At 41.1% G+C, this 21994-nt stretch overlaps 1 protein-coding gene across 2 annotated transcripts in view; it reads right to left on the reverse strand.

The window, feature by feature from the left end:
* Positions 1 to 21994, reverse strand: part of LOC120516701 (crooked neck-like protein 1) — a 48861-nt gene that overhangs the window by 2695 nt on the left and 24172 nt on the right. Inside the window, exons 4-12 of one of the 2 annotated variants that reach the window (XM_039738570.1) lie at positions 18489 to 18647; positions 18191 to 18357; positions 17777 to 17955; positions 17488 to 17658; positions 17179 to 17370; positions 16751 to 16810; positions 7308 to 7388; positions 6758 to 6997; positions 847 to 992 (exon numbers count right to left, since the gene is read on the reverse strand). In XM_039738570.1, the coding sequence (XP_039594504.1) occupies positions 972 to 992; positions 6758 to 6997; positions 7308 to 7388; positions 16751 to 16810; positions 17179 to 17370; positions 17488 to 17658; positions 17777 to 17955; positions 18191 to 18357; positions 18489 to 18647 (1270 nt within the window). In that variant the 3' untranslated portion in view covers positions 847 to 971. Of the gene's footprint in view, positions 1 to 846; positions 3192 to 6757; positions 6998 to 7307; positions 7389 to 16750; positions 16811 to 17178; positions 17371 to 17487; positions 17659 to 17776; positions 17956 to 18190; positions 18358 to 18488; positions 18648 to 21994 lie in introns of both variants that reach the window. The other variant, XM_039738572.1, reaches the window with a different exon arrangement.

Below are 21994 nucleotides of genomic sequence, written 5' to 3' on the forward strand. Positions count from 1 at the left end.
ATTTGTGAAGGTACTCTATAGAGAAAAATTTTATCACAGGTATCATACATGCAGATAAGACGAGTGAGGAGGTTTAAAGTCTGAATGTTGAATGAATAAAATGTGACAAGTAAATATTTGCAAAAGAAATGTTGGTATCAAGGGCAAGTGAAGCGCCAGAGGCATCTGAAGGCAATGGTAAATGGAAAAATGTTTGACTGAAAACAAAATGTGCCTGTGGTTTAATATACAAGTCGTTAAAGGTTCAGCAATCTTGACTTATATGGCCGATGCCCAATTTGATAGAACATTGGGCATTTCTGAATCTATTAGCCAATTTTAAAGAACTATACTGTACATAAGTTTCAGGTGGACAACTCTGATCAATAAAAGCAATGCTAAAATCTAGCATTTTACAGAATGATTAAAACATCAAAAACTAGGCAGTTGTCCAATAAGCTGTAAATGGAAATGTTCTATGTATACACTATATTAGTCTATTACATGGTCACAGTGTGCTAGAGCAAACAGGCAGCATCGAGCAAAGGCAGTAAACTTTGCAAAAGATGGAGGAGACTCCTTAATGTTTTGGGGTTGCTACGTTGCATCAGGCACCAATTTGAATCTGTGCAGAGCACAATGAAATCAGAAGATCATCAAGGAATTTAGGAGTGAAGCAAACTGCCTAGCATCTGAAAGCTCTGAAGTTACGTATCAGGGGTCCTGCAGCAGAATAATTACCTATAACACACATCTAAGGAATACCAAAGAATGGCCAAAAAGAAAACATTAAATGTTCTGAAGTGGCCTGATAGGAGTCCTGTTTTGAATCCAACTAAACATCTAAGAAAAAAAGCTGAAACTCACTGTGAAGAGAAGGTACCCAGCAAACCCAAGGAAACTGGAACAGATTGTTCAAGAAGAACTGGCCAAATTGCCATCTCAGAGGTGCAGAAGTCTGATTCTGAGCCACAGAAAGCACTTGCTTGCAGTTATTGTCTCCAAAGTGTGCGCTACAAAATATTGGATTAGGAGTCACAATACATTTTTCCCATACATTAATTTTTTGAAATATGTTAAGTCCTGATCAAAATCAAAGCGTCTTCTCCATAGAATAAGGAAGAAAGAAAAGTGGATGCCAATTACTTTTGTCAGTTTCAACTTATTTCACGGAAAATTTGATTCCTTTTTAAATAGTGAAGGGTACCAATACTCTTGGCTGCATCAGTGGTGCGTTTTTGGAGTACTCTTTATACAGCTGAATGACAGAGGCCAAGAAAATGAGGAATCTGAGTAGACTTTTTCTTCATTACCAGCCACGCACAGTTAGACAATTCCATCTAATTATTATTTGTACATTAACAAATCAATTTAAAGAAAATGTGTATAGATATTTTTATTTGTTTAAGAGCAAGAAAGCACTGAATTAGTGTATATACTGTATGTGTAGGCATGTAGCAAAGGTGGTGACTATTATGTGAGAAACTCATCCAGCAGTCACACCACATGCAGTACAGAACAGGTAATCCTCCAAAAGCTAAGCATGGTCAGGCTTGACCATGTACTTGCATGAAAGACCAATTCAAGAAAGGCTTGGATTGCTGCTGGAAGAGGTGTTGGTGAGACAAGCAGTGGGCACTTACCCTGTGATCGGTTTGTGAATCTCAATTCTCCAGAGTAATGCAGAGGAAAACAGAGCTGTAAAAATTGGCGCCACTCTCTAGATAAGACTAAAACCGAGGCTGATATATAAAGGGCACAGGTTTCTGATACCTTACCCGGTGGCAGTCCATTACAATGGGAGCATGGAGTAAGGTGCTTTGTAGGGCCACATACTACCCCAGCATAACAGACAGCAGCATCCCTCTGGTGAATGCCCCCATGTACACACCTGCAGGGCTACAAAGGAGTTGTTGACTTGGTGAGCATTCCCGGTTAGTTTCCTGGGGTCAGCCAGTGAAGACTGAGGGGGGGGAAGAATTCCTTATTTTAACCTTCATGGCATTAACACAGAGTGCAAGTTCTTAAGTGCTCGGAGACCAGTCAATCCTGTCATTAATATGAAGCCCCAAGTAACTGCATGAGTGGACCACCACATCTTCCACTCCTCGAATAATGACTGGACATAGAGGCTCTTTGGTGCGGCAAAAGTCTAATGAGTTCTTTGGTTTTGTTGATTTTAAGATGCAGACAATTCTTTCTTTCTCCACCAAGAAACAAACTTTTCCACCTGAACCTATACCTTGTCCTATCCCTTTTTATCCATACACCCCATAAGAGCAGAATCATCTGAGAATTGTTCAGCAAATGGCATGACCTAGTGTTATATTTAAAGTCTGAAGTGTACAGAGTGAAGATAAAAGGTGTATGTTCATGATCGTGTTACAAATATTGACAAAAATGTCATAGATTACAAGGGAAGGCTGTCATGAATAAAATACATTGCATCCAAATGGGCATACTTTGGTATCAAGTTCTACATGCTGTCTGGAGTGAAAGGGATTGCTTCAGTCCTTGTTAGGGTCACACTCTAGTGTCCCTGCTATGGACAGCCAGGCCGAGAGCACAGAAGGCATCAAGAGAACAAAGATCTAGCTCATGCAATTGGTTATACAGGAAGGAGTGGATGTTTCCTATTGGTTTCTTGTTCACACAAAACCCATGCTTTTTGGTTCATATTAGTGCCAAGTTTTGTTTATCAGGGTTGCCGGTCATTGAGTTATGTTTCTTTGTTTATATGTTATATATCTGAGCAGTCTTATCAGATGAGACCCAGAAACTGCATTCCAAAGAGACATTTTAGCAGACGTTCAGTGGGTCAGGAAGCTGCCCCCTATTCAAAAGGCTTGTGTGCCAAATTAAAACAAAGTGGGAAATGCCAGTGCTACAGTACACAGTGGTTAACACACCAAAAGACAAAATTTCCTCTTGGGGATTAATAAACTGTATATATTGTCGTGCATGGCTGGGGCCTTTATCTGGCCGGGATGCCTCTTTCGTTGTGACAAGTGTAGAGAGTGTAGCAGCCACCCAAACCGACAGACAGTAACTGGAGGCACACTAATCTAAGCAGAACCTTTTTATTATGTTTTCTTCACTTGTGGGCAACGTCTTCCTCGTTCCCAAAAGTACAACATAGTCTTAAGCACCAACAGTGCACAATACTCTTCTTTCCTATTCTTTTTCTTTTCTGTCTTCCACTGGCCGAATTACTGTTGAAAGAAGGATGTATCGTAATGTTATTGCACGATTTATGTATGAGTGATAGACTATGCAAAGGAACAAGATTAGTTGTATTAAAAAAATGTAAAATTTTAACAGGCAACAAGGTAATGTAGTACATATTCCATGAATAACATTAGTTATATAGTTTCCTGTTAGAATAGCTTTTGCTATGAGCTTTTTTTGCTCTCCTTACCTGTATCTGCAGGCCTGAAAGCATCTTCTCCCAGGATATATCCTTGACCACACACACACAAAAACTAAGTTTGGGCTTTATCCAGAATCCAAAATTCCACAACAAAAAAAAAAAAAAAATCTAAATCCAAAGTAGTTCACCAGTAGTAGCAGAAATCAAATAAACATTACCAAATCAACTTTTTTTCCACATTTGTCCAGTTTTTTCCTTTTGATGGATAAGTAACAAGCATGAGACATTTCTGGATACAAAACAATTAGTAGTGTGGCCTTATATCATGTATTGTATGACATTATAACATGATTGAAATGAAACAGACACAAGAAAAAATGTCTTGTCAAAAGTAGGGAATTAAAAAATATGACTGTGGAAGAAAAATGATACTTTGGGGTCACAGTCATTAAGGGGTAATATGGCTATTGCACATGAAGTGTTTTTGTATGCTTTCCACATTAAATGTAGCATCCATCTTTGAAGTACAAAAGGGTTAATATATGTCAAACTTTTTCAAGCATATCAAGAAACCAGATAAAGGTCAAATGAACAACAAAGAACAAGGTGGTCCTGGCTGATGGCTCAAAATGTTGGGATATTGTGTGCCCAGTAAGACTTGACAGATGTCACAAAACAGGAACTCAAGTATTGTGAGGACCAAGAATATACAGTAGTGAAATGACTCATTTGGATATGTTAGTTAGGTTTGCAAGCCAATGAACCAATAAGAGTAAATGTCAGGTGATGTACTGTATATACATTAATTAATTAAGCACTTATGTAAATTCAGTTGCTTATAAATATTGACCTCTGCACTTATTCTTTGACCATCTGCTGACATCTCTGCTCAGGGAAGCTGTCCCTTAGGAGATGGTTGTACAGGGTGCTCCCCTCTTCATGAAGAGACAGTTAAAAGATGCAATGGACAACCTTCGTGGTTCTTTGGTTTGATTAACTATATAAATACCTAAAGAGGCCCTGGTTTAGGACAAGATTTTTCTTTAATATACATTTCCAAATTTAATTTCTAACCACAACTGAAAAACTAGGACTAAACTATAACATGGTAAACTTCAGCAGAACAGCTTTTCACTACTTGTATAAATGATATGAAGGTGAAAACTGTTGTTACAAAACAGACACCACTGTATGTAAAAAAGGGATAGGCACCATAAAGTAAGTGTTTTGCACACAATTTAGTATGTGAATTATTCAAACAAGGAGAATCACAGCATTGTTTCAAAAAAATGTCCCACTGCATCCACAAGCTTATTTTAAGGTGAACACTACTGGAACCAGAAAAGCACAAACTTACTGTATTGTAACAGTTCTCATGATATACTCAAACATTACTGGGAGCAGCAAGTTACAATTGATGACTTTCGTGAATTGGGGAAGTGAGAAAAGTTTTATGAACCTTCCACTTGATTATAGCAAGGTGAAATTATACAGAAGTGTATTTTGTACTGCACTCAACAGCTGTCCTCTAGTATAGTGGACAGAGAAAGCAGCCAAACTCCCAATGCCTGCTTTTCTTGTTAAATAATATATCTGATCCTATATCCGGTAAGTGAGAGTTTCAATAGTGTGGGATATAGTCATAGCAGACAGGTCTCGGCTACATGCGGAGTGTCGACATTCTCATTTTTATTAAAAGGAAATATAAACAGAAGTTTTTCAAAAATTTAGTCAGGCTCCACAGCTAACAGGTAGTTAAGATGTTCAAAAGGGAAATGAAAGGACACCCATTTTTGGAGCAATATTTGATGTCTCTCTTTGTTTTCTGAGTTAACATTTAAATTTGGATGGTTTTGCACTGCAGTAACTGGTTATTATAGATCTATTATTGACACATGTCCAGAGTTCAGTGTAATTCTTATTTGTATGTGTTAATAAACAAGCAACACATCTCATTTACTGCAGTGCAGACATTTTATGTTAAAGGAATACTCCATCTAAAAATTATATATTTTTGACAGAATGCTTGACCAAAGAACAATGGGGAGAGGTGGGTCTTCAAGTCAAAAACTCATTCCCGGGCATCTTTGGGTTTACCATTTATGTAGGAGCAGATTCCAAAAGAAACTATTGAACAATTTAAAAAAAAACCCACATTCATTTACAGGCTTTGAGCAGACAAATGGATAATAAAGTTTCTATTCGTTCTGCATAAAAAAAAAAAAAAGGATTTAAATCAAAGTGTCTTCTCCATAAAATATGGAATAAAGAAAGGTGGATGCCAATTACTTTTGTCAGTTTCAACTTATTTCACGGAAAATCTGATTCCTTTTTAAATCGTGAAAGGGTACCAATACTCTTGGCTGCATCAGTGGTGCATTTTTGGAGTACTCCTTATACAGCTGAATGACAGAGGCCAAGAAAATGAGGAATCCGAGTAGACTTTTTCTTCATTACCAGCCACGCACAGTTAGACAATTCCATCTAATTATTATTTGTACATTAACAAATCAATTTAAAGAAAATGTGTATAGATATTATTTCTTTAAGAGCAAGAAAGCACTGAATCAGTGGATATACTGTATGTGTAGGCATGTAGCAAGGGTGGTGACTGATGGGACAAATTTATCCAGCAGCCGCACCACATGCAGTTTAGAACGGGTAATCCTCCAGAAGCTAAGCATGGTCAGGCTTCACCATGTACTTGCATGAAAGACCAATTCAAGAAAAGCTTGGGTTGCTGCTGGAAGGTGTGTTGGTGAGGCCAGCAGGGGGCACTTACCCTGTGATCGGTTTATGGATCTCAATTCTCCAGAGCAGTGCTGAGGAAAACAGAGCTGTAAAATTTGGCACCATCCTCTAGATAAGACTAAAACCGAGGCCCTTTCTGTAGTAATAACAGATCCCTGCACAACTTTCATAAAGAATAAGGGGTTTTCCAGCTAAATTGTCCATCACAGCTTAGTCATTCTAGCCCTTCATCATTCCCCGTCTCCAATCCCCGGCTAACAATCTCTCTCACCCTTTCACCACCTAATAACCAGTGTGTGGTTAGAATGCTGGCACAAAATTGTTGCCATTGCATCATCAAGGTGGATGCTACAAATTGGTAGTGGTTCAAGTGGCTCCTCACTCTCTATGTTAAAGAGAAAGTGAAAATGGACAGAATTAGTGGTGGAAAATATTGTAAAGAATGTTCTTCACCACCAAGGATATGCCATATTGTTGAAAATAGAATTTGGAAAGCACCCAGCCAGATTAAGGAAATACAAAAGAAAACTGACTGAACAAAAAAAAAATTGCTCATTTGCCATATGATGTACTTAAAATTTCACAAAAAAAAAAACAATGTAAACTGGTTCATCCATTCAAAAGGTTTTCAATCTCAGAATCAAAATTAACTATTACCTCTGGCATATCAAGACGTGGCTGGTTTATGGCAAGTTCATTTATGGCATGTGCTCTACCAAGGTCTCCCAAGATAGTCTCCAGTTCAGCAAATTTCATCCAGGTTGTACTTTTTTGAGGATTAAATTCAATGTATTTTACATAGAGCTTCCTGCAGCGTTCAAATTCTCTCAGCTGCAGCTCTAATTGTATGTACCATTTGAACAGTTTGTTTTTTGGGCATTTGCCTATTGATGTACCCTGAGAAAAGGAAGATTACAGGTTTAAATAAAAGCAAGATAAAATACAAGTTATGTTTGTATACTTAAATTGAATACTACGGTGTTGTCTTTTTAATTGTTTTTTTATTGTAGGGTATTCACAGTGAAGTTGAAGTGAATTTGCTTACTATAATTACTGTGAATAAAAGTATGTTCAAAAGGGTCTCTTACATTTCTGTGACGTTTGTTAATTTTTTTAAATCTGGTATTTGGTACTGATATAGTTTTCATTTATGTAAAAAAGAATGTTAATTTGGAAATAATGCATATGTGAGAAAAGCTTGACTTACCAGTGCTTGTCTGGCAAACTGAATATTTTTCTGTCTGATCTCAAACTGCGCATAAAGAATCCACAGCTTAGCAAAGGTAAACTATAAAACAAAAATATTTTTACAACATTCTTCAAAGTGAAAGACACACCATTTTTACACATTAAAATGCTGAAATTATCCAGAAAAGATACAGTATCAATTGGTCATTTAACTGACTAGAATTAGCCCTTAGCAAAGTAGACTATAGATTTTATCGTTATATTATTTTCACACTTATATTTTAGTTTAAACATTTCAAAGTCTGCTGAGATAGGAGTTTCAAATAACAGTGTTTAATTAATCCATATAAATACTACCAAAGGTTTGAAAGAAGGTTGCTCAGTGACAATCTGTCTCTTGCAAGCATTGTAAGGCGGCAAAACACCTTACATAACTTAATACTAGAATCCCTGAAACCTATGAAAAAAGTACTTTTTCCCCCCTTGAAACTTAAAGATAATTAGTTTTTTCCATCTAGAAAAGAAAATGATGAGTAACAATTCTTAAGATGCTTTTATCTCTTCAGACATGCCAACTGTGCATTGATCAGAACTAAGAGTGTTACCAGAACAAAACATTAACCATTTAACCGTTCACAAACCTAAAACCTAACAGCTTTGAAGAAAAACAATCACAGGTTACAGCTCATCAGATATTGTTTATTATCGTATCACCATCATCAAAAATCAATCACCAGTTTAATGGTTAGCCATTTACCCCCCTGATATGTTAATACTGCACGTTTCCTCTATTCTTGGCTGTCCTATGCAATTTTTCAGGTGAGACCCATTCTCTTCATGTCATCGGACATCATCAAACCACATCTTAATTGGTTTCTTTCATTGAACACTAGAATCCCAGAAGCCTACAAAAAAAAAGTCATAATCCCGGGCCACCTTAAATTCCTTCACCCCTCTTCATGCATGTCTTTGTTTTGCAAATGTGTCAATCAGCACAAGCAGAAAGCAGCCTGCTATCCCATCCCCACCGTCACAGCTCAAGTTCTAACAACTCAAGTCTCTTTATTTGGGAGTGAGGTGCCTTGAGTTGTATAGGGTAAATAATATATTATTTGGAATACATGCTTTTCACGTGTGTTCCATGTCTACAATGATCTGGGTAAATGTTGGACGAGAGGAAATGCACGGCATGAAATGTTTAACACATACCTAAAACAAACCTTTTCCATGTTATAGTAATGATGACGTGAAGTATATAATGTGTGAAGATTTTAGTCCATATATCAAATACACGTGCGCTTTTATTCAAGAATGTAACAAAAGAAAAATAAAGGAATTTACATTTTGCTGTCAATAAGTTAAAAACCCAAGCTGAAATATCAAATTGACAGAAAACTGACATATCTTCTTGGGTGGTAGAGGTAAGAACTGCTGCCTTATAACCAAAAGATTAAGGGTTTGAGTCCGGGTGTTCCTTGTTGAGTAGTGAGCTGCTATTATTATTATTACTATAATATAATAAGAACATACATTTGATTTGAGTCTAACACCGGGTATAAATTTGCTACCTGTAAAATATATCACTGAAGGGATATAAGCAGACACACAAACGCCGGTGAATCATATCTTTTTGGTATTTTGTTGTCACTTCTTGAATAAAAGCACACTTGTTTTATTATACCTTTGCGGAAATATTTTATATTCCAGTAACCACTTGAATGAGATCAAATCGGTCTATGCCTCTCTCATGCATGCACACACACATCCATGCATAAAAACGTCATTTGAAAAGGAGTCTTGGAAAGTCTCTCCTGTGGGACGACTAGGATCTTTTTTTAAATAAGGAATGGCATTGCACAGGCTTCTTCCGATGGTGTCCGATGTCACTCCTTTCAACGAGCAGATTATGGGACTCAGATTACGGCACTCCCTGGGTGCCTTGTCTGTTGTATCAGTGTATGCTCCGACCGCGGTGAGTGATGTCTCAGCGGGGGAGACATTTTATTCGCAGCTTCGCTCGGTGGTTGATGCGTGCCCACGAGGTGACACTCCTCTGGTCATGGGAGACTTCAATGCAGCCACTGGCACTGACAGGGCTGGCTATGAGGATTGTCTCGGTCCCCATGGGTCTGGTGACCGTGGTGAAGGTGGCTCCATGTTCCTTCACTTTGCAAAAGGAGGCTGCGAATCGCTGGATCCTAGTTCCAGCGCCCTGAACTGCATCGTTGGACTTGGTACTCCCAATACTGGTGGTGCGTTGAAGGAGATCGATCACATCCTCATGGGCAGACGCTGGAGGCTCTTGCAAAACTACAGGGTCTATAGAAGTGCCCAGTTTGTGAATTCTGACCACAGACTACTTGTTGCTACTCTTAAAATCCAGCTTAGGTCCAGTAGGTTATCACCTACTAGGAAAATGAGCCTGGACTTGGCCAGACTCCAAGACCAGGCTGTTTCTAATGAATTTGCAAGCAATTTGTGTGAGGAACTTTCAGATTTGGGTACAACTGCTGATCCTAATGTGATGTGGGAGACCTTCCGCGACAAGACCCTGAAGGTTGCGGAGGGTTGTGTTGGTTTTACCATTGTTCCCAGAAGGAGGCGTTTCATCTCGCAGGGCACTCTGGATTTCATCCAGAGGAGTCACAGCACACAGCTCAATGGCAACTCTGGTCTGTACCGGGAACTGAGAAAGACGGCTGCAAGGACTCGGAGGCCAGATAAAGAGGCATCTGTTAGAGGAATCTGTGAGCAAGTGACACACCATCTGTGGTCTAGCGACCCATATCCTGCTTACAGAGGTATCAAAGCATTACGCACATCTGAATCTGTTCCTCGGAGAGTCGCAGTCAGGGCAGCTGATGGAATGGTCCTTACAGATGGCACTGTAGTTATGACCCGCTGGGCTGGATACTTTGACCAGTTGTTCAAAGCTGATCCTCCAACTAGGGCGTTGGATATCTCTGGGTCCACGGTTCATGAAGCTGATCCTCCAATTAGCTGTGAGCCACCCAATCCAACAGATTGTACAGGTGGTGAACCAGCTGAGGGGTGAAAGGGCTGCAGTGATCTGTGGTATCCAAGGTGAACTTCTCCAGGCTGGTGGTAAGGCTGTCCTCCTGGCATTGCAAGCAATCTTTGCTTCCATTTGGGAGACTAGCATCATCCCAACCGAGTGGAAAACGGGACTTGTCGTCCCTATCTGGAAAGGGAAGGGTGATCCCCTGGATTGCAGCAACTTCAGGGGGATAACACTGCTCTCTGTGCCGGGTAAGGTCCTTGCTAGGGTCATCCTCAATAGGATCCGTGATCACTTGCTCACCTACCAGCGACCAGAGCAGTCTGGTTTTACGCCTAAGAAGTCTACCATCGACCGCATCCTGGCACTGAGGGTTCTCAGAGCACAAAACGCGAATATCAGCAGAGTTTCTTTGCAGCCTTTGTCGATTTTCACAAAACGTTCGACTCAGTTGATCGAGCTGCCCTGTGGGACCATCCTGAGGGTGTGCGGGATCCCCTCGAGGTTGCTGGATATCATGGCTGGCCTGTATACAGATACTGTGAGTGCTGTGCAGAGTGGAGGCAGGACCTCTGCATTTTTCCCCCCAGTTGATTCTGGGGTTCGTCAGGGGTGTGTTCTTGCTACTACTCTGTTCAATGCTTGTATGGACTGGGTGTTGGGCAAGGTCATTGGGTCCAGAGGCTGTGGGGCATCTGTTAAAGAAAGATTCATGGATCTTGACTTTGACGATGATGCTGTGATCTTTGCGGAGTCAATGGAGGCTCTGATTGGGGCGCTCGAGAGACTGAGGGAGAAATCAGAGCGTCTGGGCTTACGAGTGTCCCGGATAAAAACCAAGATCCAGGCCTTAATGACCTCTTGGGCATGGCCATCAGCAGTATGTTTGCGGAGAGAGTGTTGACTTTGTCGAGAGGTTTACTTACCTTGGCAGTGACATTAATGTTTCTGGTGACTCTTCCTGTGAAGTCAGTAGACGGATTAGGAAAGCATGGAGGGTCATGAGGTAGCTGGAAAGGGGTGTGTGTCGCTCCCGATATCTATGCTAAAGGTCCAAGTCTTTAGAGTCCTGGTCCTTCCTGTCTTGCTATATGGTTGAGAGACATGGGCGTTATCCAGTGACCTAAGACGAAGACTGGACTTCTTTGGTACTGTGTCTCTCCGGAAAATAAGGAATCCATTTCCAGGTTCCCGATTACCAGGAGCCGGGATTCGCGGACATTTTTCATTCCCGGCAATGAAACTGCTGTAACTCCCGGGAACGGCCAAGCTTGCAGATATAGAGTGCAGAAGTGTAAAAATCGATCAAGAAATAACAGTTATAGTTGAAAATAATTAAGTGGCACGGTTTTTTGGCCCTCAGTGTACCGTTTTTCAGATTGATTCAGTCAACCAGCAGCAGTAGTCAGTCTCCCGGCTCCCACCAAGACTGAGCAGAGTGGAATGGGAGGAGTCTGAACTCGGCAGCTCATGAATGCCGGGACAGGGCAGACTTCATTGACGTCTGTCAGACAACAGCTTTGAACAGCAACTTGAAATTGTAAAGCGTCAGTCTGTTGCATCTGCATTATCTGTGCCAAGAAACTTGCTATCACAGAATGATGACAAGAAACTGGATGCATCAGTAAAAGCTGAAAAATGGCAGTGTTTCAGAGCAACGCAAGCGTGGGCATTGTTTAGAACAAGAGTATCAGTATCTGATCAGGTAGATAGCGTTGCATTAAAATTTTTTTTTTAAACAACAACGTTAGTCTATCATATATCCTCCCTATGGAATTTGCCACTTGATTGACATACAGGGCGGCCAGACGGAGATCTCTTTTCTTCTAACACACTGGTCATCCCACATGCACCCAATACAATCAGATTGCGATTCAGACTACGAATGCCATGAATGTAATTACCCCAATCTACATGCTGTCAAATAAACGAACCACACAGAGTGGCTTTGCCTTCGACGCGGACGTGCTACGAGTGTGTATGCCCGAGGAGCCCAGAATAAAGGCGAAACACGTGTCGCATACTGTTTGCATTATTTGACAGTAAAACTTTGCAACATTCTATGATCTGCTTCTCACAACTGAAGAGGGCAGCGTGGTGGATGTTTGCCAACACAAACGTTACCTGGTAGGTAACTACCCATACAATCCGATTGGGATTCAGACTACGAATACCATGAATGTAATTACCCCGATCTACATAATGTCACATAAATGAACCACACGCTGTGGCACATTTTATATATAACATTTAAAATGTGGGTAGATCATTTCAACCTGGTCATTTTAAAAGTAGCTAGCAAGCCGAAAAAGTGTGGCCACCCCTGAACTAGATACATGTAATTACATGACAACATGAACTGCTTGTAGATAAGGTTAGTCTTTTATTGGTGTCAACATACTGCAATAGTTTTATTAAAAATAAATGTTGGTCATTCTAAAATCGTTCACATGTGAGATGCCCCTGCACTTTGTCATCCCCAGACGCCCGGGATTCCTGGGAATGACATGCGGTATTCCCGAATTACCGGGAATGGATAAACCCGTCCGGGAATGGATTCCCTACCAGAAAATCCTTGGGTACCGTTGGTTTGACTTCATGTCGAATGAGTGGTTGCTCATGGAGTCCCGAATGAGGCACATTACCTGCATTGTGAAGGAGCGTCAGTTACGGCACTATGGCCATGTGGCACGTTTAACCCCCGAGGGTGATCCGGCTCATAAGATACTCATTGTTGGGGACCCAAGTGGCTGGACCATGCCAAGGGGTTGCCCACGTAACACCTGGCTGTGGCAGATGAGAGGGTCATTTCCAGAGGGTAGGACTGGACCGCATGTCTGCCTGGGGTGTTGCCAACAGGGATTCAGAGTTGCTTCGCCATGTGGTGGGTGCGGCAACGCACTGTACCAGTGCATGCTCCCCAACTTGACATGTACTTTATCTCCAAATCTGCTGCAATCCAAAGTGTTATGCCAAATTTGTCATGCTTGGTTGAGATGTACTGCAAGAAAGGACAACGGACCTTGGTTGGAAACAGTTGCTCATCAACAGTAATAAGTTGCCCTGGGTTGTAACTCAAAACACAGTTCTCAACAAAATGTTGCCAGATGTCAAACTGCAGCAAATCTGTTTTTCACACGTTCTGCATGGGTGTCTTTGTTGTCAAAGTGCAAACGCTGCATGATAACGGTCACAGGGCATTGTATATTTGATTGCCAGTACAACAAATAGTTCTGAGCAGGCATCAACCACAGCACCACCAGAGGTCATTGGTGCTCTTGTGAAAAGAATGGCGATAAACGGCAACAACTCAGAAGGAGAGGCAACTTCGTTGTACCAAGTGAACATCACTGACAGAATAAAACTGAAGAAAAAAAAAAAAGCTCTTTTAGGAGTAGCCAAAATTTAAACTGGGTGTTACAGACTCAAATCAAATGGATGTTTTTATTGTATTATAGTAATAATAGCAGTTCACTACTCAAAATAGAGAGCTCTGACAAGAACCTGCAACCTCTTGATTACAAGACAGCAGTTCTTACCTCTGCATCAGCCAAGCATACACATTGACTTTCTGTCAATTGATATTTGGGCTTGGGTTTTTACTCATTGACGGCAACGCGTAAATTAAATGATTTGTTTTTCATTGGTTATATTCTTGAATAAAAGCGCACTTGTTTTGTTATACCTTTTGTGAAAGAGATTGATATTTGAACTAAAGTCTTCACACATTATACACTCATCCATCCATCCATCCTCTTCCGCTTATCCAAGGTCGGGTTGTGGAGGCAACAGCTTAAGCAGAGGGGCCCAGACTTCCCTCTCCCCGGCCACTTCTTCCAGCTCTTCCGGGAGAATCCCAAGGCGTTCCCAGGCCAGCCGGGAGACATAGTCCCTCCAGCGTGTCCTGGGTCTTCCCCGGGGCCTCCTCCCAGTTGGACGTGCCTGGAACACCTCACCAGGGAGGCATCCAGGAGGCATCCTGATCAGATGCCCGAGCCACCTCATCGGACTCCTCTCGATGCGGAGGAGCAGCAGCTCTACTCTGAGCCCCTCCCGGATGACTGAGCTTCTCACCCTCTCTTTATGGGAAAGCCCAAACACCCTGCAGAGGAAACTCATTTCAGCCGCTTGTATTCGCAATCTCGTTTTCGGTCACTACCCATAGCTCATGACCATAGGCGAGGGTAGGAGCGTAGATCGCCTGGTAAATTGAGAGCTCTGCCTTACGGCTCAGCTCCTTTTTCACCACGACAGACCGATGCAGAGACCGATCCGCCTGTCGATCTCACACTCAATTCTTCCCTCACTCGTGGAAGGATCTCTTCCCCCAACCCTAAGAGGGCACTCCACCCTTTTCCGGCTGAGGACCATGGTCTTGGATTTGGAGGTGCTCATTCTCATCCCAGCCGCTTCACACTCAGCTGCGAACTGATCCAGAGAGAGCTGAAGATCACAGCCTGATGAAGCAAACAGGACATCATCATCTGCAAAAAGCAGTGACCCAATCCTGAATCCACCAAACCGGACCCCTTCAACACCCTGGCTGTGCCTAGAAATTCTGTCCATAAAAGTTATGAACAGAATCGGTGACAAAGGGCAGCCCTGGCGAAGTCCAACTCTCACTGGAAACGGGCTCGACTTACTGCCGGTAATGCGGACCAGGCTCTGACACCGGTTGTACAGGGACCGAACAGCCCTTATCAGGGGGTCCGGTATCCCATACTCCCGGAGCACCCTCCACAGGATTCCCCGAGGGACACGGTCGAACGCCTTTTCCAAGTCCACAAAACACATGTAGACTGGTTGGGCAAACTCCCATGCACCCTCCAGGACTCTGCCAAGAGTGAACAGCTGGTCCACTGTTCCGCGACCAGGACAAAAACCACACTGTTCCTCCTGAATCCGAGGTTTGACTATCCGACGGACCCTCCTCTCCAGAACCCCCGAATAGAATTTTCCAGGGAGGCTGAGGAGTGTGATCCCTCAGTAGTTGGAACACACCCTCCGGTCCCCCTTTTTAAAGGGTGGGGGGGGTGGGGAGACCACCACCACCCCGGTCTGCCAATCCAGAGGCACTGTTCCCGATGTCCATGCGATGTTGCAGAGACGTGTCAACCAAGACAGTCCTACAACATTCAGAGCCTTAAGGAACTCCGGGCGTATCTCATCCACCGCCGGGGCCCTGCAACCAAGGAGTTTTTTGACCACCTCGGTGACTTTAGTCCCAGAGATGGGAGAGCCCACCTCAGAGTCCCCAGGCTCTGCTTCCTCATTGGAAGGCATGTTAGTGGGATTGAGGTGGTCTTCGAAGTACTCCCCCCCCCTCCGACCCACAATATCCCAAGTCGAGGTCAGCAGCACACCATCCCCACCATATACGGTGTTGACACTGCACTGCTTCCCCCTCCTGAGACGCCGGACGGTGGACCAGAATCTCCTCGAAGCCGTCCGAAAGTCGTTCTCTATGGCCTCCCCAAACTCCTCCCACGCCCGAGTTTTTGTCTCAGCAACAACCGAAGCCGCATTCCGCTTGGCCTGCCTGTACCTATCAGCTACCTCCAGAGACCCACAGGACAAAAAAGTCCTATAGGACTCCTTCAGCTTGACGACATCCCTCACCGCCGGTGTCCACCAACGGGTTCGGGGATTGCCGCCATGAAGGGCACCGACAACCTTGCGGCCACAGCTCTGGTCAGCCGCCTCAACAATAGAGGCACAGAATATGGCCCATTCGGACTCAATGTCCCCCACCTCCCTCGGGACATGGTTGAAGTTCTGCCGGAGGTGGAAGTTGAAGCTACTTCTGACAGTGGACTCTGCCAGCCGTTCCCAGCAGACCCTCAACACGTTTGAGCCTACCAAGTCTGACCAGCATCTTCCCCCACCATCGAAGCCAACTCACCACCAGGTGGTGATCAGTTGACAGCTCTGCCCCTCTCTTCACCCGAGTGTCCAAGACATATGGCCGCAAGTTCGACGACACGACCACAAAGTCGATCATCGACCTGAGGCCTAGGGTGTCCTGGTGCCAAATGCACATATGAACACCCCTATGCTTGAACATGGTGTTCGTTATGTACAATCCGTGATGAGCACAGAAGTCCAGTAACAAAACACCGCTTGGGCTCAGGTTCATTATACACTTCACTTCATTATTACTATAACATGGAAAAAGTTTTAGTTTTGTGTTCAACATTTCTTGCCATCCAACATTTACCCAGATCGTTGTAGACACGGAACACACATAAAATGCATGTATTTCAAATAACAATACAGTACTATTTACTGTATAGAACTCAAGTCATAATTTGATCAGTAAAAACTTTAGTGATGCAACTTTTGGCAAATTATCTAATACAAAACAATTGTAATAGAACTTTACAATACAACTTTAGTCACCTCCAGCACTTAACCTGAGAGTCAAAATAATTAAAATGCAATACCTTTTTATGTGGAATTAGTTCTAGACATGCCCGGTAAACTTGTCTTGTTCGTGTTGAATCCTGTAATTAAACAAATTTAATTATTTCTTGTGTTAATGTATAATCTTAAATTGACTAGTTTTGATTATTTAGTATACTTAAGGGTGAAAATTACTTTGATATTATAAAGTTTCTTTAATGATAAAAGGTATAGCAAATGACTTCACACAAAGAGCCTAATAGAACAGATTCATTAGAAATGTTTTTAAATTGGTCAAACACATATTTGTGACTTGCTCAAAGGTAGTGATGAGATTTAAATCTAAAACCTTATTCAAACCTAAACAAAAAACATGTGGCCAAAGTTATATAAAATGACACATATATAAATCACATGATCAAAAAAAAAAACCTTTGTGATTTTATTTTTTCCTTTCAGATAAAATTACCATGGCTTCTAGTTCTTCATAAAGTGCATAGTTAACCCACAGATAAATGTATCTTTTCCAATGCCTCTTCTCTGAGATTGGTGGGACATTCGCAATAGCTCTCTCATAGACTTCTCGAACAGTGTCTGAATCTGTATCACTTTCAACAAGTCTCAAGTAATCAAACCAGGCATCGTAATTGTGAGGATTTGCCTAGAAAGTAGTAATAATAAAAAACATGGAACTAAAGCAATAGAATAAATTGCTTTAAAAATTAATCCTTCAGAAAAGTTAATTTTTGAATAGATCATCGTATCTAAAAAAACTTACCTTAACCTCCTCTTCATACTGAAAGCGTCTCTTGCTAATTATTACATCTTCAATTCCCCATCTGCCTCCAAATTTCTTCTCAAATATTGTATAGTTCTTGAAGAGCTCCCGAGCTTGTTGTTTAGGAATCTTGTCCAAAGCATATTTGTAGACTACTCTGACTCTTTCAGACTAGTGAAGGTTTAAAATCAAAACCAAGTAAATCTATATATAGTATTTTCATAATTAGTTGCAAACTCTACATGTACAGTATATAAATTCTACTCAAGACTTAAATTTGAAAAATTACCTCCTTTTGTTTTTCCTCAAACTTTGCAAATGCCACAAACAGTTGTTCGTCCATATATTCCTCCCCAAAGAATTCCACTGCTCTTTCAAACACTTTCCTAGCATGAGTAATATATCCATGTTTATCTTCAAAACGAGCATATTTAATCCAGTTTTTCACCTCCGGGTGTACAAATACAAGTTCATAGAAGTAAAGGATTTTTTTTTTTTTTATAAAAATGGGACCTTAGAAACCCCTGAATTTAATAATGAATCTACATAAAATATCCCCCACCTGTAACTGAATATCATATTTTATTGACATCCTCAACATTTAACTACATCACTTAAGACATTTCAAATATTAATGCCTACAAACCTTTTGCTTACAACTCAGATATAGCTACTACTTAGAAACGTTTAATTAAAAGGATATAGCTCTCGTAAATATTGCGGGCTTTTTCCACTTCTTTGTATCTTAATTCAAAATTAATGTAGGAGTGCCAGGCCTGCTCATCTGGCTGCCATTCCATCCATCGCTCAAACACCTGGCGACAACCAGCAACATTCCCCAACATTTCTTCCATATATGTATACTTGTACCTAATTAGAAACACACCGACTTATTTTTGCTTGAAGAATGCCAACTATAGAATAATCAAATAATAAACAAATGTGTGATCATATATCTTAGAACTCTGGTTTGTCAAAATTCTGATCCAAGCTATTCTTACCAAAACTGGTTGACCCGAGGGAGGATAGTAATAGCTCTGTCCCAAATATTTCTGGCATGGTTCACCTGTCGATTCTTCATTTCCATCTCTGCATACTTGAGCCAAAGAGCTACATTTCTGTGATCTACATCTAATGCGCGTTCGTAAATTGAACGTGCCCTAGAATTGGAAAATATTTTAAAATTTCCTTCATAAACAAAAGAAAAACACATTGCATTTGTAATTAAATTTAAGGTAGTACCAATGACTACACAAATACAGTTGCTGGAATGCAAGGAGTTTTTGCATACTGTATACTGCAACTTACCCATTTATGGCAAACAAAAAACAATAGCTTGAAAAACACAAGACACTTAAACAAGAAAAAACACAGGACAAATAGCAAATATACCTAAAAATTTTAAACGTGTGTCAAACTAAGAAAAAAAAAAAAAGTCAGTCCTGGAGGGCTGCAGTGTCTGCAGGTTTTTGTTCCAACCCAGTTGCTTAATTAGAAAATAATCCTTGCCAAGAATTTAATTTTATGACTTGTTAATGCTTTAAATCTGCCATGTCAGGTCATTCCCATATCCTAGATTTTTTTTCCTTTCTAAGGATATCGTCCAAATTATTTGAAGTCTAAAATTGAGGAGTAATTCTCAGCCATACACTTTTTTTCTCTTCACTTTCCTTCTAAGTATTTAATTAAACCAAATAGTGCACATTAAATATTCAAAAGGTGTGAATGGAAACAAGTTAAATGGAGAAATGCCAGTTTCTTTTGTCATTTGCATCTTATTGCTAATAAGGAGCAATTAAAAACCAAGAATACGGCTTTTTAAAACTAAAATAGGCAAGAAGGGTTCAAAATCTTAACGAGCGAGACAACTAAGATGGAGAAGTGTTACTTGAGCAATAAATGCTTCTGATTAAGTAACTGGGTTGGAACAAAAACCTGCAGCCACTGTGGCCCTCCAGGAATGACTTTCCCACCCCCTACCTACACGAAAAAACTAAAACCCACAAACAGTCTCTGAAATAACTTGAAACTGATAAAAGCAACTGGCACCCATCATGGTTATTTCCGTATTTAACAAAAATCAGACTTTGCTTTAAAGTTTTCATTCAAAAGGACATTTCATATAATAACACAAATGAGAATAGATGGATAAAAGTGATGGGACTCATAACCTAGTATTTTGTTGCACAACCTGTTGGGGTAATCACTCCAAACAACGGATTCCTGTAGCTTTCAATGAGACTTCTTCGCCTCTTAACAGATACTTTGACCCATTCTTCCTGAGCAAACTGCTCCAGCCTTGTCAGGTTTGAAGGGGGCCTTCACCAGACTGCATGTTTCAGTTCTTTCCATAGATTACAACTACAAGCATTATAATACAAAGTTCAAGGAGGTCATGCTCAAGTTTAATAATGCATGCGTTTGAAATAGGCTAACCTCTCTCTCTCTCATTCCTCCTAGGGCACGAAGCAGAAAATGGCCGACAGCGGGGTAACTCGCGTTGAAATCGTAGTTGAAGACCTCCAGGCACTCGACGAACAGATTCAGAAACTCCTGTCCCAACGGAGATACCTTAGAGGTCTGAAGGCCTGGCTGCTGAATAAACCTTCCTCGCCATCTGTAACCGGCGAAACATCAACCCCGCGTTGTGCCGACCTCAACCCCGCGTCTCGTAGGAGCGACACCGCTGATGAACTTGGTGGATTTCAGCTATGCAGGCAGGGGTTCAAGGCCAGAGCACCTCAAATCGGCACAGGCGAGCATCCCATCTCAGAACTGATTTGACCCTCTCCGCGTCCCCAGTTCGCCTTCAGCCCCTGGTGATGTAATAGTGGTAGGTGATTCTATTGTTAGAAACCTTAATATCGCATGCCCTAATGGAAAATCGTTTGTTTCTTGTTTTCCCGGTGCTCGTGTCCGAGATGTGATGAGACGTGCGCCAGCAGTCTACGAGAAACACAAGGAGAGGGCAGTTGGAGCAATCGTTTTGCATGCCGGCGTAAACGATATAAGGCACCGACAATCAGAAATCCTGAAGGCTGACTTCGCAGCTTTGATTAAAGACACGAAGGAGAGGACCCCATCGGCAAAGATCTTCGTTTCGGGTCCACTACCTCTCGTCAGACGATCCAACGAGTACTACAGTCGTCTGCTAGGATTGAACAACTGGCTACAGGGTTTCTGCAAGAAGAAGGATGTCGGTTTCATCAACAATTGGAATCTCTTTTTGGAAAGGCCGCTTTCTTCAAGCGTGATGGCCTGCATCCGAACAGTTTCGGCGCCCGGGTCCTCTCCGAAAACATATCGAAGGTAATTCGTTTATCTTGACTATCTATCTCTGCTCTTAACCCCTTCCGAAATGATACTGTTGTGCTAGGACATGATAAGTGTTTAATAGAATCTTCCGTTAAAGTGCACAACATTAATACTGTAATAAGCAATCTCAATGCACGTAGAAAATCTAGGAAATACGGCATAAACTCCAATAATCTAATTAAAATTACTATTTTAGAGGAACAATGTATTAAAACTATAAAATCAGATCACAGATTAAACAAAAAATATACAGAGCGGCGCTAATAAAAATAATTTAGTTCCTATTCCAAATATCAATAACGCACATAGTATTCATCTCTGCACCTCCGAAACATTAAATATGGCACTATTAAATGTTAGAGCTTTAACTAACAAAACGTTTTTTATCAACGATCTTATTAGTGATAAAAAAAATAGATTTTATTGCACTAAGTGAAACATGGCTTAGTTCAGATGGCGCGGCAGTTTTAATCGAATCTGCGCCTCCGGATTACAGTTTTACTCGTGCAGACCGCCAGGGAAAAAGGGGGGGCGATTGGCTAACATTTACTCGAGCCGTTAAAATGTAAAGATGTCAGTTTTGGTAAGTTCAAGTCCTTTGAGTATCTCGTTGTTATTCATGGAGATTCTCAAGTTCTAGTATTATCCGTGTATAGACCTCCTAAATATAACGCGTCTTTTTTTGAGGAATTCTCTGACTTAATGTCAATTTTAATTACTAACTATGACACACTCCTAATAGTTGGCGACTTTAATTTTCATATAGATAATCAGTGTGATCTAAAAGTAAAAGAATTTATGAACCTCCTGGATTCTTTTGATTTGAGACAACTCATAAATCAGCCTACACATAAAGCAGGTCATACGTTAGACTTAGTGATTACTAAAGGACTGAAAGTTGATATAAAACAGATCATTGATATTGGTCTATCAGACCATTTTCTTCTACTTTTAATATAGAAATAATGATAAAAACACTCATGAGAAGCATATTGTTAAAAACGCTTCTTTGACTCGCAGCAGCTTTAAAACTTACAAACATTTTAAGCAATCAGTCCGTTTATAGTGCCAGCTATAATAGCGAGGATAATGTAAATAGTAAGGTGGAAAGATTTAATACTAAAGTGAGAGCTGCTGTTGACATAGTTGCACCTGAAAAGACAGTGAAAAAATCTTCTAGCATTGTTATACC

Source organism: Polypterus senegalus, chromosome 16, assembly GCF_016835505.1.
Source record: "Polypterus senegalus isolate Bchr_013 chromosome 16, ASM1683550v1, whole genome shotgun sequence".
Taxonomy (NCBI): domain Eukaryota; kingdom Metazoa; phylum Chordata; class Cladistia; order Polypteriformes; family Polypteridae; genus Polypterus; species Polypterus senegalus.